Source organism: Asparagus officinalis, chromosome 7 (assembly GCF_001876935.1).
Source record: "Asparagus officinalis chromosome 7, Aspof.V1, whole genome shotgun sequence".
NCBI lineage: Eukaryota > Viridiplantae > Streptophyta > Magnoliopsida > Asparagales > Asparagaceae > Asparagus > Asparagus officinalis.
Window position 1 is genome coordinate 120298241 of NC_033800.1, and position 17390 is coordinate 120315630.

General features: G+C 32.4%; 1 protein-coding gene across 1 annotated transcript in view; it reads left to right on the plus strand.

Moving 5' to 3' along the window:
* LOC109850940 (casein kinase II subunit alpha-2-like) overlaps window positions 1-16304 on the plus strand; it is a 28861-nt gene extending 12557 nt beyond the window's left edge. Inside the window, exons 3-10 of the mRNA XM_020421023.1 lie at window positions 7509-7703; window positions 8792-8949; window positions 9735-9825; window positions 10008-10073; window positions 11446-11528; window positions 11626-11689; window positions 11813-11881; window positions 15923-16304. Of these exons, the coding sequence (XP_020276612.1) occupies window positions 7509-7703; window positions 8792-8949; window positions 9735-9825; window positions 10008-10073; window positions 11446-11528; window positions 11626-11689; window positions 11813-11881; window positions 15923-15979 (783 nt within the window). The 3' untranslated portion in view covers window positions 15980-16304. The remainder of the gene's footprint in view (window positions 1-7508; window positions 7704-8791; window positions 8950-9734; window positions 9826-10007; window positions 10074-11445; window positions 11529-11625; window positions 11690-11812; window positions 11882-15922) is intronic.

Sequence of the window (17390 nt, forward strand, 5' to 3'; positions counted from 1 at the left end):
GAACTTTTAGTAATTTTATTCATTAGTGTATAAAGACTTTACTTTGAATAAGTTGAAGTACATTTTATATTTTGTTTGGTATGTTTTATATTTTTCATGATTTATTATATTTTGTTGTGATAAATAATATATTTATACACTAAAATTTTAAAAACGTCTAATTCCGCATAATCTGATTAATCTCTACTTGAGATCGAACCGAGTGCATAATGAAACCATGTTTTAGAACATTGGTAAATAATGTTGTAAGCTCTAATATCCAAATAGGGATTTTTGGCCGCCATACCTGTACTTGGACTGTTCATTTTGGGTACGGGTGTGCGCTCGCCACAGAGTGGACCGCCTTCCGTCGCTTCAGCCCTATATTAGTGATCTCTGTTTAGATATTTATTCATTTAGTTGTTGGGTTAAAAAAAAACGATTCGTTTTTGGACCTGTTAATTGCATGACTCAAATGAGATAATTATTGTATCCCTTTTCTCTCTCAAAAAGATTCCAAGCACCATCGCTTCAGAACTCCAAACCCAATTCCTCTATGTAGTTCTCCTGAATCCCTGACTTTCTTGGGAACCTTTCGCGTCCTTTTCTGTTGTTTGTCATCGTTTGATGCTAGAGAGAGGATTCAAAGAGGATTCTATAAAGGTAACTTGTTAGTTTTCTTAGTTTTGAAGAGTTGGTCTTTTTTTAGGGTTTTCTAATTTGATATTTAATTGAGTTTTATCGTGCTTTTGTTCTCTTTGGTTGCTTTTTCACGTAGAATTTCTCTTATTTTGAATATTTTAGTACAATAATTATTTTTTAGTCAATTTTCTTGGTTTTAAGCCTTAGGGTTATTTTAAATCTTCATGTTTTTAACTGTAGCGTGCATAATGTAGTTAATGTAGTTCTTTTTAAATTGACTTGGGCAAATAAGTAGTTTGTAAAGTAAAACATCTTCCTATCCCTCTTTATGCATATGGACTGTCTTGATTTTATACACAGTGAATTATCTTAATTAATACATAGGGACTGTTTTGATTTAATAGATATTGAATTGTCTTTATTAATATATACATAGCAGATTGTCTTTATTACTACACAGAGACTGACTTTATTTAATACCTATGGAACTGCTACTAGATTAATACATTGGGTATTTTTTTCCCATTTTGTATTTTTGGTTAAAAATCACAAGACAATCAATAGAGTTGGATTCTAATGATGTCGTGGATTTAGAATGTGAACAAAAAGATGATCATGCTCCTCTTTGGAGATGTTACAAAGCTTAATAAATCACCGGGAGGGAGGGGAAATTATCAATGACAATGTAACTATTGCTGTGAAGTTTTTAAGAGTTCTTATTCAAGAGTGAAAGGCCATCTCTTAAATGCAAAGGGACTTGGGATTAAAGTTGAAGTGTGAAACGCGAAAACACTATTGAGATGAAGAGAGTACTTGATCAAAGCAAGAGCTCCAAGTTGAACTCAAGAAGGGAAAGAGTGGTTGTTGCATATGCCGTACATCGGATAACCACAACAACTGAAGTTGCAAAGAAAAAAGTAAAGGTGGAGTCGGTGGACAACTATAGAACAATCTTTTAATCTCGGAGCTTGAGACCATCTTAATAGTCTAATTGCACATATGTTTTACACGTGAGGCTTATCATTTAATCTGGCAAAGAATCCATATTTCATCCAATCTTACAGGTATATTGCAAGTGAGCATAATATTTTAAGAACAAGTCTTTTGCAAATGATAGAGCACATGTTCAAAACTAGATGGTGCCTATAAAAAACACATGGAAAGAGAAGGGTGTCTCCATTATAAGCGATGGTTAGTCGGACCCACAAAGAAGACCTATCATTACCGTAATGGCGGTGACCAAAGGTAGACTAATGTTCTTTGGTACGGTCAATGCGGAGAGTCATACCAAGAATATGCAATATATTGCGGAGATTCTTTTAAAAGCTATTGAAGAAGTGGGTCTTCGACTCTTCAAAATGTTATGCAAGTTGTTAAGGACAATACATTGGTTTGCACGTCCGCGAGGAGCATTGTGGGGAAACATATCCCTATATTTTTGGACACCATGGTAGTTCACACTCAAAATCTTGCACTAATTTTTTTTTTTGCAATGAAGAACACCAAAAGAAATGAGGTGGTGCATGAAGAACGTAGTTAGATTGATATTGTTGGAGATGCTATGATGATTAGAAATTTTATAATGAATCACTCTATGAGATTGGCAATCTTAATAATTACGTGACATTGAAATTGCTTGTTGTTGCCGAAACTCGTTTTGCTTCGGTAGTTTTTATGTTGAGGTGGTTCAAAAAGATAGAACATGGTCTTCTTGACTTGGTGATTGGTGAAAGTTAGAACTTACATTGGGATGATGATGATAGAAAAGCACACCTTGTCAAGAAAATGATTTTCAATGATACATAGTGGGACAAGATAGAATATATTGTTTCCTTTATCGATCTTATATATAATATGCTTCGGTACGCTGGCACTAACAAGCCTAACCTTTACTTAAGCTATGACATGTGAGATTCTATGATTGAAAATTTATAAAAAATAAGGCAAGAGGGATGATGAAGAATCATTCATTTTGTAATGTGGCCCATACTATTTTAATAGATCGATGGAATAAGAGCAACAAAACAATTCATTGTTTGGCGCATTCCCTCAATCCAAACTTAGTTCCTTACCTTTTTTTAACTAAACTTTTAGTGGTTACTGCTTGGTTCATTCACTAAAGTTTTTTTTAATATCTTTTAGGTATCATAGTGCATAATGGCTCACCAGAGCACCAAACCGAATTGCACTACACAAGGATCTTGAAATCTCTAATGAAAGATCTAAGTGTTTGAGGAGGTACTTTCCAAATTATAAAAAATTACAAATGATGACCATCGAATTTGCTAAAATTTTCGCCTCATCGGATGCATTTTTGAACCATGAGTCCTTGTATGATAGGTGGGAAATGGATGCCCAATCATGGTGGACTATTTGTAGGGCTTTTGCACCCATGTTACACCAATTGACATTGAAATTGCTTGGGAATCTATGTTCTACAAATCTACGCCCTCTCAAGGAAATCCCTAAAAAACATTCGAAGAGTATGGAAATGATGATGGCCAAGGAACGGATTCTATGCATGTTGGTCCAAATTAAGATAGAATGTGCTTGCAACATTTTGGTGGTAACTTGTGGTATTTTGGGGCAATACTTGTCATATTATGGGGATACTTGCAACATTTTGGATATAGTTTTAACTTTTGAGAGCATAATTGTAAATTTTATATGTTGAAGGTGACTAGTTCCTGAAAATCAAATTTTATCTTTTATATATGATATTTACATGTATCTATATTACAAGAGTCGAGAGTCATTTGTACAATTTGATCCATTTCTCTCTAGATTGTCATCTTCACTCTCTTCCACACTATCATGTTTTCTTCAATACTACAAAAGTTCATTATGCTCCAGTTTATTAATTCATCACCTACAACGTGCACTTCAAGTTAGTTGCTCATTTATAATCTATATGTGAAAAGAAATATAACAAATGTAAACGGCGGGCACGCGTACGTGTGTGGGTGCGTGTGGTGCGCGCGTGCGTGCGTGTGTGTCTAGACGTGTATACGTACCTTATCATTTATAAATTTGTCTGTTTCCCTGACCCGTATCCACACAACATAGGTTGTAAGCTTCATTGGAAGGCAGGCATTAAGGAATAAACAATTGAGTTATAAGAATTCCCTCGAGCATGTAAACTGCTTGTGTTTGGCATGGGTGTGAAGCCTATTCTTTAAGTGTGAAGCCCGTCTTTTATCATAAGCCCTCCAATTATTCTATCAATCAAAATCCACTTCACAAAACATTTTAACCATTTATCCTCATCCAAAGATCTCACCATTCAAAACTAAAAAAAAAAATGCAAAAACCCCCAAAACCGGAACAACCCCATTTTCTTGTGCTGATTACTGCTCATTTTATGACTAACTATACTGTTCAGTCCATGAAAATTAACTTATCTTACTATTTATTGAGTGAACAGTAGCTCATTTATTGTTCGTCACTGCTTTATAGTCACTTTTGCTTTCTTATTCGTAGTTGTTGAGATTTTTTTAGTTATTGTCCTACTTGTTGACCTCGACTATTAATCAAGTAACTTACTAATGCTCTTAAATCAGATCCAACGATTTGTTCAAAATCATGTACAGATCAAAGCCTTTCGGCCGTTCCCCATCATTTGGTATTAGAGCCGTAGGAGATCCATCATGACATCGGCAATGCATCAATTCATCAATGCTATGCAATTTTAGAGTTGAGGGCAAGTTTCTTCAAGAAGGGGAGATTTGATGCAAAACATATTTAGATTTGAATTTGGAAACAGATTTGATGAAAGACTGGATTTGATTTAGTTCAATTAGGATTAGCTAAATTAGTTATTAGGATCTAATCTGATGTTATATTCTTTTAGTTAGGATGTTATTTGATGTCTCTCTTTTAATTAGGAATTTTTATCTTAGTTTTTCTATAAATAAGATTGTGTTTACAATTTGAGAAGGATGAGAGAAGAATGTTTGTGAGAAACCCTATATGTGAATTGTTTGTGAGAAACCACATATGTGAATTGCAATTAGTATTAGGCATGCAAGTTGCCAGCATGTAGAGTGTTTGGGTGTGAAGCCCACGTTTGTATCTTTTTCTTTATTAAGTAAGAATATAATTTTACTAAATAAATAAATAAAAGAAACTGAAATAAAATCTCTATTAAATAAAATCTCAAAGATCCTAAAGATTCTAACATCATATCTTAAGGAAATCCTACCTAAAATAAAGATCTCATCGAATATTAAATTATTAATAAATAAAAAATATATTGTAATTGATCATAAAACCTTCTGATGAGCGGTCCACAATCCTCATGAATCAATTAAGCTAAGGCATGGAACTTTAGTAACCTTATATGTTTCTTTTGCTTCCTATTCAAGCTTTTAAATGCTCCATTTTTCTTGTTCTTATTCCCTCTCTCACCAGGTATTTTATTTCCTTATGGGTAAAAAATTGGTTGAAGTTCGTAATAAAAAAAAAGTTTTCCAAAACTGAGTTGTCTGAATTTTCAATTAATAGTTAGTTAAGTTGTAAATGGACATCTTTAAATGGTCTAGCAATATGACTTTGCTGTTTGAATGCAGTGGATCTATTACCTGGGTACATGGTTGAATAACCCACAAAAGTATTAGAACGATATGTTTATGACTCCAATGCTTGGGCGGATCTTACTAGTTTCAGTAGCTTCTGGTCTGAGATATTGATAAAGTGATACAAAGATGATTAGGCATTCTGTTATTATATTTGTTTTTCCTAGCATATGTTGACAGATGCAAGTATTATTCGGATATTGGATTTAACATCCATGTTTGATGGAAACTAATTCAGCCTATGATTTATGGGAATACTTACCAAGAGAATATTAAATATGACTAATGATGGGGATATGAAAAAGTGCTCAATCTTTAATCTAGCTCCTACTTATGTTAAATTAGGTGTAACATATAAAACAATACCATGATGTTACATAGTGGAATCTTTTGTATAGTTTCTCTTTAACCTAGACGAGATGTCCTTATACATTTGGATATTTTGAATAGTTTTCCAGTATTTGTATATCCATATTCCATTTTTAAACAGATGGATATTAGATACTCCGCATTTGCCAAAATATGGATACTGAATCAGTTTGTTTTCCAATTTATTTCCTTTTCAAACCTTATTATGGTTAACCTAGACGAGATGTCCTTGTACATTTGGATATTTTGAATAGGTTTCCAGTATTTGTATATCCATATTTCATTTTTAAACAGATGGATATTAGATACTCCGCATTTGTCAAAATATGGATACTGAATCAGTTTGTTTTCCAATTTATTTCCTTTTCAAACCTTATTATGGTTAGTTTCAGTAGCTTCTGGTCTGAGATATTGATAAAGTGATACAAAGATGATTAGGCATTCTGTTATTATATTTGTTTTTCCTAGCATATGTTGACAGATGCAAGTATTATTCGGATATTGGATTTAACATCCATGTTTGATGGAAACTAATTCAGCCTATGATTTATGGGAATACTTACCAAGAGAATATTAAATATGACTAATGATGGGGATATGAAAAAGTGCTCAATCTTTAATCTAGCTCCTACTTATGTTAAATTAGGTGTAACATATAAAACAATACCATGATGTTACATAGTGGAATCTTTTGTATAGTTTCTCTTTAACCTAGACGAGATGTCCTTATACATTTGGATATTTTGAATAGTTTTCCAGTATTTGTATATCCATATTCCATTTTTAAACAGATGGATATTAGATACTCCGCATTTGCCAAAATATGGATACTGAATCAGTTTGTTTTCCAATTTATTTCCTTTTCAAACCTTATTATGGTTAACCTAGACGAGATGTCCTTGTACATTTGGATATTTTGAATAGGTTTCCAGTATTTGTATATCCATATTCCATTTTTAAACAGATGGATATTAGATACTCCGCATTTGCCAAAATATGGATACTGAATCAGTTTGTTTTCCAATTTATTTCCTTTTCAAACCTTATTATGGTTAACCTAGACGAGATGTCCTTGTACATTTGGATATTTTGAATAGGTTTCCAGTATTTGTATATCCATATTTCATTTTTAAACAGATGGATATTAGATACTCCGCATTTGTCAAAATATGGATACTGAATCAGTTTGTTTTCCAATTTATTTCCGTTTCAAACCTTATTATGGTTTTGTTCTAACTTTTGAGAAGTGGAAGCTTCTTTCCCACAATTACTCAATAGTTCATTGCACACTCTTATAATGATAAGGATGTTGATTATCCTTGAAAATGTTATAGCCAGCATGTGGACATTTCTTTATTCCTTAGATTTTAAGTTATTTATTAGAAACATCTTGGGGGAGTGGTTCAGAAATGCGCAATTATCTTAATTATTATAGCTTGTCCATCTTTATATATAAGTACAAGTTCCGTTCCTCCCATAAATATTTTCTGGGTGAATGCATTATGGTTGAGAATCAATGTCTTCCATTATACTTTTGGCTCTGTCAGTCTTCAGTGTCATGGAAAATTTTCAATTTGTGGCTCTGAGTTTTTTTTTTTTTTTGCTTTTTGTTTGGTTTATGTTTTGATATGTTATGTTTTATGTTTTTTTTGTGAACATTACTTATTTTCTGTCTGCTGCCTATAATATGGGAAATTTTGGACTGCTGACTAGCAGATTAATCAATCTCATTAAGATTGAGGTTGTTTAATATTGCTTGAGATGTAAGTTAGTACTCTGCTCATTTTAATTTCACTTTTGTTTATGAAGAACCAAAGCAGTTTATGATAACCATTCGTACCTTTGCGATGCCTTCACTGGTTGACTGCTGTAATTTTTTACCTTCCATTTTTTTACCATACGACATATTTTTAAACACAATTTTCTGTGTTTCTACCTGTACAGATAAAGAGGGAGATCAAAATACTACAGAACCTTTGTGGAGGAACAAATATTGTGAAGCTGCTTGATATTGTCAGAGATCAGCACTCAAAAACTCCTAGCTTGATATTTGAATATGTCAACAGTACAGATTTCAAAGTATTGTACCCAACATTGACGGATTATGACATTCGCTACTACATATATGAGCTGCTTAAGGTTGATTTTTTATCCTTTTCTTCTAGTACCTATATACTGATTTTATGTGATTTTTTTATCGTTGAGGTTGCATCTTAAAGAAAACAGTTGCAGATTTAGAGCACATAGCAAGTAGAAAATAGTCTTAAGATAGTAAAGGCTTTTGTACTTGCTTTGAGATCTGAAATAAATATTTTTTGTTTCAACAACCTATCTTCAGCTTCCTGAACACTAAGGTGCATGCCAGTTGGTTGAGAGTTTTCAGATAAATAGATTCATCTTTGCACACTCTCAATCACCCATGATTGTCCAATATTGCAATTATTGTTGAATGTGGACATAAGAATCATGAGTGGCTAGAGCAGTCTGGGATTGTAAATGTTTGATGTTTATGATGAAAACATTCTTAGTCGGCATGCACTTTTTCCTGATATATTTTAGCATCATAATTTTAAATTCTAAACGAGTGGTTGGAAAGTAACCTCAAATTTTATAGTCCCAAGTCTTAGATAGTTAGATCCTACTGCTGATTTGTTTCTTCTTGCGGTGGGATGTGACTGGCAACAGCAGAGAGCAGTGGTCTTAGCTGGGATACAAAAGAGCCTTTTCTCGTAAGTAATGAAGTGAAGGTTGTTGTGATAAATTTTTTGAGCATGCAGACAGTATCAATGCTAATATAGGTGTGAAAATGCCTCTACATCAATCTTTTAGGGTGTTTTACGTTGTTTATAATAGGTGCTTTCACCATTTTTAGCACAAGTAAGTTATTTATTTATTTGTTTACTCATTTGACAAAATCTAAGGTAACAATGTGTAAAAGACCTTTACAAAAGCAAATGATAGAAATCTACAATTTGGAAAGCTACGTGTTCTAGCTTTATCTCAACTGTAGATGGTAAAAACCCACCCACAAGGCCACACATATGGCTTCTATTTTTTTTGCCCCTCTCATGCCATCTATTATCTAGTAACTGAAAATATCAATTTGTTCTCCTTTCTCTTTATTTATTTACTTTACTGCTATATGATCTTTCCTAATTTAACCGCTCACATTCTTTCTTATAGACTCCAGAAAGATCATATTGTTGTTTTACATTGCGTATTTGCAGGCACTAGATTACTGCCACTCACAGGGAATTATGCATCGAGATGTCAAACCTCACAATGTCATGATTGATCATGAGCTTCGGAAGCTCCGGTTGATAGACTGGGGGCTTGCTGAATTTTACCATCCTGGCAAGGAATATAATGTCCGTGTTGCTTCAAGGTAATGTATATCTAAGCAAAGGTCAATTGTGACGATGCGTAAATTCTCTAATTGTTTTATTGCCATTGTCAGAGATAATCTACTAGCATTTCTTAAAGTGAATTCCCTAGTTTTTTAAGGGGTATTTTCTGATTGGACATTTCTAACTTTCTTCAGATGAACAGATATAATTTGACAAAAGAATGGTTCTGTCTTACTCTCATGAGCCAGTAGACCTTTATTTGGAGGCATTGATCAGTTTCCTTAGTTTCTTTTCCCCCTCAATGAAATGCAGTAGAGGACCTTACTCTTTTATTTATATTTTTTATTATTTATGATATAGCATATCCTACTTTCTATACCTTTTCCTTCTTACTGGAGTCTGCAACTATAAACATATTACCTGTTCAGTGAAAAGTTCTACTGCATAAAATACCCAATATAGACAGTTAAGGAACATGAAATCTCTTTGTTCTTTTTAATTTCAAGCATTCATTGAACTGCCTTTTTTATGATGAATACAAGGTGGGTGGAGTTCCTAGAAACATGTTAAATACCTTTGGTGACCTTCGACCTCTCTCACAAGCACTGTCAATAGATCAAGTTTTACTACTTGTTCTTTTTTTATTTTTATTTTTTACTTTTTTACTGATACAAGTTTGGGAGTTAAATCATTTTCCTAGCATCTTCTACTCAGTTGTATTGGAGAATTCTAGAAAACACAAAATGAAACTTAGGGTTTTGAATTATATCTTGTTCATGTGAAGTCATGCATGAATATAACTTGTGCATCTGTTGCCACTCAGATATTTCAAAGGGCCTGAACTTCTTGTTGATTTGCAAGATTATGACTACTCTCTGGACATGTGGAGTCTTGGATGCATGTTCGCTGGAATGGTATAGATCTCATCCATTGTGAAGGGTAGTTTAAGTGCAGATGTAATATTGAGCTAATCAAGTTGCTTGTTGGTTTTATTTATGGTTGATAAGTTCAATGTCTGCTAATTATCAAAGTCTTCTAAAAAAATATTTTTTATTTTTAAATTAATTAATTAATTAATTTATTTTTGTGCTTGCAGATATTCCGGAAGGAGCCATTTTTTTACGGACATGACAACCATGATCAGCTTGTTAAAATTGCCAAGGTGACAGCTATCTCTCTATTTGTTTGTCTTAGTATATATTTCTTTCTCTGGAATGTTTACTTATACATTTGCTTCTGTGTCCCATATCAAAAATTTTCAGTTTGGTGAAATTTCCATACTTGATTACAGTATAAAGTGCAAGTTAGTGGGATGCTGCTGTATCTAAAATTCTAAATACAATATTGAATGAACTGACAACATTGTTGAATGGAGTAATTATATTGTTGAATGGAGGAAAAGAAACATTAGAATCTATGAATTACAAACTAACAACATCGAAATGAAGTATAAGTTAAGCATTATTACGAGAAGAAATGATCATCCGGTTCTCATTGATTGCCAGGAAAAAAGTCTTCATTTTCATTGGTTAGGACCATCCACATTATGGTTTACTTATGATGTTTGCAGAACCAAATTAGTAAGGTTAAAATGGAGAAGTTTTTCTACCATACTATGTGTTGTTAGAAGAGTCACAGGAAATTGAGTGGAATATTTTGTAAGGTGGGTGTTGAGATGTTCCTTGTTTCATGGGTCCGGTTTTTTGGAAATTGAAAAAAGTCTAGAATATGCAAATCTGAAAATCTGAGAGGATCGCAATATTATAAAGAAAAAGAATGCATTCTAAAAAGCTTTGAAATTACTGCACTCAAGGTTAGGAGAGAAAATGGTGCTATATGGTTTTGGCTTTGCAAACTGGTATAGATGAGTGTATTACTTAAAAGGATTTGTAAGGAGGTTGGGTTTGAAGTAATTAGGACTCGAGGTAGATCAAAAGAATCCAAACATAACTTAACCCAGACCGTAAAGGCTTACGACAGTTGATAATCTAATAGAGATGGCCCTGGGGAAAATGATTGTTCATCTGAACCAAAAAAAGGGCAATAAAGGCCTTTCGTCATTGTTGATGATCAAATGGAAATGTAATTGGTTCATTTGATAAGCACCATGCATGTGTAGTGAATCATCAATCAGGACCTAACTCTTTTGGTTTCATCTCAGGACTCTAAGTTGATTGACATTAGATGTTTGCTTCTTCGTAGGCTGCTTCATTCATGGGGAAAATGGGAGAAAAGAAAGAGTAATAAACAAAATTGTAATTGGTTCACGTACATGTTCATATTACATCGTTGCCATTTAAATCATGACCGTAAGGCAGTAGATGTTTGCTTCTTTGTAGGCTGCTTCATTCATGGGGGAAATGGGAGAAAAGAAAGAGTAATGAACAAAATTGTAATTGGTTCACGTACATGTTCATATGAGGTCGTTACCATTTAAATCATGACTGTAATGGAGTAGAATGATGTTCATTTGGCAGAAAAAAACATGGCAAATATTTTGATGGTTTAAAATAATTACCTCTCATATTTTTCAGGTGCTGGGAACAGATGAATTAAATGCTTACTTGAACAAATACCGTTTGGAACTTGACCCTCAACTTGAAGCGCTTGTCGGAAGGTACATATCTAGTTTTTTGGATAAGCTTTCTACCATTGAAGTTCGCTAGCTGGGGATATCTTACTTGAATATGTTTTCCTTGCTTCAATTTCTGCAGGCATAGTCGGAAACCCTGGTCGAAATTTATTAATCCAGACAATCAGCATCTAGTTTCCCCTGAGGTCCATGTTAAATATATATGTTTTTGTAGGCAGCTTGCTGTCTGATAATTAGTTTTGAACTTTTCTGTTGGTGTTTGTATAACTTAAATGTCTACAACTTTGCTTGATATGTGTGACGTACAGGCAATCGATTTTTTAGACAAGCTGCTCCGCTATGATCACCAGGATAGACTTACAGCACGAGAAGCAATGGTAAATTAATTTTAACTAGCTTACTTTCTAAGAAACTAGTTGATTGAATTCTCTTTTGATGTTTAGGCTGTTGCATTGTTATTCTTTTTACAATTGGAGTGTACATTGGGATATTTTTGTCTTGAAGGATATAGTTAGGCTGGCAGTTAGCTTGGACGTATTCCAGGCTGATTTACTGTGCACTTCTAAAGTTATCAGGCCCAGTTCTTAGACCTGATAAACCTGACTAGGGTACAGGTACGAGTCAGTTTAAGTTATATGAAATGGGTGCACTCTGATTTGATGGTGTTTTGGGAAGGGGTCCCTTGAAGATGATCAAAGTCATGGATTTGAGCCATGACCAAGCTTGAATTTGTGATGCAAGATTGACTAGAAAACCAACTCTTCAACCTTAAACTATAATGTAGAATGACTAGAAATGAAAAATAAAAGGTTTTTAGTTCTCCTTTATCCAAAGCTCCCAAAAAAGAGAGTTTAATGTAGCCTACCCATGTCTTGAAAACATCCGAAAATGGTGGTGTTCTTTGAAAAGTTGGTTTCTTGCTTAGGGTTTTTGACTTTAGCAGTTTCAGTTATTTCTGCAAGAATCACATTATTCAGAAAAATAAAAATTAAAACATCATTTAAGTTAGGTTTTGACTAAAATTAACAGGAAATATGAGGCTTATCCTAATATTGTGACTCCTCTTTAAATGTTTCTGCCCTTTAACTTCAAGTTTTTCTGGCTTTTGCGCGTTTCAGTGCAGGCGAAAACCAATTATTTGGGCATGCATTCTGGGTCTGATCATCTGATATGTGCAAATCTTACACAGTTGGTTTATGGCATGACAGCGTTGGTTTACATATTTAACTGTTCCACTCATTTCATGATATCTTTCAAGCCGAGTGCTCTGAAAAGCTTTATCTCTTTATTAATTCCAGCACTTAATTTATATTGACTAGTGAGAGCTTATGATGTAATCCTTGTGTTATTCGCCACTTCACTCTTTTTCCAGCTTCCTATGGAGGGCAGCCCTCTGGTCTCTTAGTTCTCTTCTTGTCATTTCTCTAGTCTACTCTGCCTTAACTCTCTTCTCTAGTGTCTAGTACTCTGGCAGAAGGGTCCATCAGTAGCTGCATTCAGGTCTCCTTTGTGACCATCTTCATTGCTCCAGGTTCTATACCATCAGAACAAAGGCATACCAATGAATTTTGAAAATCTTACTGAGACGGCAGCCACCTAAATACTGTTTTAAAAAATAGAATGTATGAAAACCAAGCCATCAGCTTGTCTTTATAACCCAGCAAGGTTCTCTTACCGCTTAGATTCTCTTCAATTTATTATTTATACTCAATTTGGCCAATAGCACTTAAAGACTTTGTGTTATGCCCTAAATAAAAAGGCCAAAGTTCAGGCGCAAAAGTGTGTTATGCCTCGATCCAAACTTATATTGAGTCATCTGAACTTGGCATTGTACAACCATTTGTATGGTGTTCCTACAAGTTTTTAAGTTACCAAAAATAACATGTCTTAACAAACACAGCAACAACATCAATAGCAGCAGTCTTTTTTCCACATTTTTTGAGTCAATCCTGTTCTTTCTTTAAATTTGTCAGAAACTATCTTATCCATTACATTGACAACTATCATGTCCTTAATTGCTTCTGACCAAGTTTTCCTCGACCTAGCTCTAGTCCCTCTCCTTTTCCTTATTGGTGCATTTACTAGCGTCAATTGCACATTGTTAAGCTATCTCAATCTATTCTCTCATTTTATCCTCAATATGAACAGCCTAAAAATTCTTAGAATTTCACTCATCAATTATCTTAGCTCTTGGTTATATCCCACGCATCTATACTAGGATTGAGGTGTTAAAATTATTAATTTCTATTTTTGCCCTCTCAAATTTTGATAAATTCTAACTATGTCATTATCTCTAATAAATCTTTCATTAAATAATACAACCTCTTATTAACTATACACCTCCTCACCTTCCTAAATAATTATAATTATCAATAATATTATAACTATTAATTATTTAAAAATATACAATAAAATAATTTAGAAAATAAGTATACACAATTATTAGTTGTAACCAATTAAATTATTATAATAACTATTTATGAATTATAATAAAATAATTAATTTTTTTACCCTCAAATTTTGATAAAGTCTAACTAGGTCATTATCTCTAATTAATCTTTCATTAAATAAATATAACCTCTTATTAACTATACACCTCCACACCTTCCTAAATAATTTATAATTATAATTATCAATAATATTATAACTATTAATTACTTAAAAATATATAATAAAATAGTTTATAAAATGAGTATACACAATTATTAGTTGTAACCAATAAAATTATTATAATAATTTTTTATGAATTATAATGAAATAATTAAAATAATAGTACCAATAGAATAATATATTACTAAATACTATTAAGAATTATACTATAATTCAATGAGAAATAAAATAAATAGAATAAATATTTAATCACATAATTTGTGTAATTATTTTAATAATATCACATAAATTATGAATTGCACTATTTATTTAGTATTATATTATTATTATTATAATAATTTTTTATGAATTATAATGAAATAATTAAAATAATAGTACCAATAGAATAATATATTACTAAATACTATTAAGAATTATACTATAATTCAATGAGAAATAAAATAAATAGAATAAATATTTAATCACATAATTTGTGTAATTATTTTAATAATATCACATAAATTATGAATTGCACTATTTATTTAGTATTATATTATTAAATAAAATAAATAAATAAATTAATATTATTTTTAACGTACTTTCTCAAAGATTATTACATGATACCGAATAATCTATACTTGGTAATGATTGAAAACTAATCTTTTTACAACAAAATTATTTAATATTAATAATAACACTATTAATGGTTAATGATAGTATAATTAAAATTTATAAATATTTATAGTACTAAATTATTTAAGAGCATAATCAAAAAAATTAAATTAGATAAATATTTTATAGTATATAGATAGTGTAATTAATTAATAGTATTATTTAAACTAAGAATTATAATATTGAATGAGGTAAATTATAGTAAACCCCTATGAACTTTCAGCATCTTGCAGTAAATAGATCCTATGAACTCTGAAATCACAATAAACTCCTAATAACTTTTATAGAAAGTCCCCATTATTTTTAGATAAGTTACACCAAACCTGTAATAGCTTTCAAAATGCCTTTTTATGCCATTTTTCAGTTCTAATTTATAGGGGCTATGTGCAAAATTCAATAAGTTATTGGGGGGTTTCTTTGAAATAGAAAAGTCATTAAGGGTTTAGTATGATTTTGAAAGTTCATAGGGACTAAAAGTTCACAACGGCTTAGTATAATCTACCCTATTAAATAATTATAATGAGAAGTAACTATTGTAATATATTGCAGGTGTTAAGTGTAACTATCTAGGGAACATGAGCAAAAAACTAGTAAATTAATGCAGCTTAGTTAATTTAGAGTTAACAATTTTTAAATTGGAGGAGCATATTTAAGAGAACTTATAGAATTGACAATTTTATTTAAGAACAATTTTAGATTTGAAGAACCTACTTAAAAAAGGCTAGCACTGGGCGATCATTATAGGAAAAACATTCAAATATAATAACTACACAATAATTATTTATTCATATGTTTCTTTTTAAGCAATATTATTATACAATTTTATTTATTAACAGATAGTTTTACTATTCAATAAAAAAATTTAAAACTTAAAGCATGTATTTTCACGTGCAAAGCACGTGCATTATACTAGTATTCATAAAATTCTTTTGCCACACTCATTTTCTACGCATGTTATTTCTTAGTTATCTAACATTTGGATCATTGAAATATTGTTGGTTTTATAACTGCCATATAGAATTTTGTTCCTTCAGTTTGATAGGCAATCTACGATCGCATAAAATTCCAAGCGGTCCACTTTAATCACCATGATTTGATTTCAGAATCACATAGTATTCCAATCAAGTTTCTACACATGCTATGTCCTTGTGTTGCAGGCCCACCCATACTTCCAACAGGTGAGAGCTGCAGAGAATAGCAGAAACAGAACCTAGCGCCATGTTGCGTATGCTCATAAACTACTATAATGTTCGCAAACGGCTGTCATATATTCTTATTCCTAAAACACCTGTTTCATGTAACTTTTCTGCTTTGTTTGCGCCTGTTTGATTGCAAAGTCATGCAGAACTTTACTTCTATGCAACAATTACATTTAATTGTACTTCCTGTATGAGATAGGCATTATCCAAATGCATTTCAAAACGGCACTCTTAGTGTTATCTCCACAAGCGCAAGGGTGATCGTTCTTAATGGTCTCAATATGTAGAGACTGGCTAAGCGAAACGCCTGATAGTTATTTTGATTCGCCCTTTTTATTCATTTCTTCTTTATATCACTTGTCAATATTAATATACGGGGATGTTTGGTTCCTGGTGTGCTTTTCGCGCTTAATTTTGTTGAATTGGTAAACCTGTTACGAATTTGTCAAATTGGTAGTCCTGTTTCGAAGCACAATAAGGTCTTAAGCAGGGATAAATATGTTCTGTTATCTCTGATTACTGCAACTGAGAGCCTGTTGAGCATTTTGTACAAATGGGACCTAGAAGCGTTCTGTCGAGCAAAGAGGACTACGGATTGATCTGAATTAACATAAACTTATGCAATTAAAGTTATGTTCTGCGCCGAACTGAATAGACAAAAGGGTTTTGTTATTGTTGGTATTGGGTGGCTAAAAGCTCAGCTGCAAACATAATTGAGAGGTGGTCATCTCTTTGGAGTGCCGAACATATTTGGAGTGGTCATGTATATGAATATAAATAAGGATGTTTCTAATATCCATATTTGGCAAAATCAAATACAAATAAGGATCGAACAAGAAAATATGTGAATAAAAATATATACAATAAAACCAGATAAGATCAAGAAAAACTATAGGTTATGTGATACAAGAGAGAGAGAAACTTATGTCAACTTAAGTGGACGTCCACTAAGTTTCTTAGTCATTGATGATCACTTGATTGAGCTACATTGTTGATGATCCGTTCTGTTGAACTTGATCTATATATTCTAAAACCCTAACACACCAAATTTGGGGTGAACCCGTCGTGATTTGACCCTTCGTCGAGCCATGTAAAAAGTTCTATTCATTCGAACCCGTTAAAATTGATACGAGTGGATAAATGGTCAAACCACGACGGGTTTACCCTAAATTTGGTGTGTCGGGAGTTTTAGAATATATAGATTAAGTTCAACGGAGCGGATCATCCATAATATAGCTCAATCAAGTGATCGTCAATGACTAAGAAACTTAGTGAACGTCCATTTAAGTTGACATAAGTTTTTCTATATATATATATATATATATGAGAGTGTGTTTGGCAAAGCCTTACAAAACCGAGCTAAGATCAATTCTAATCCAACTTTCTTTCTACATGGTTCACTATCGTAAACCAACCCACTGGCCTA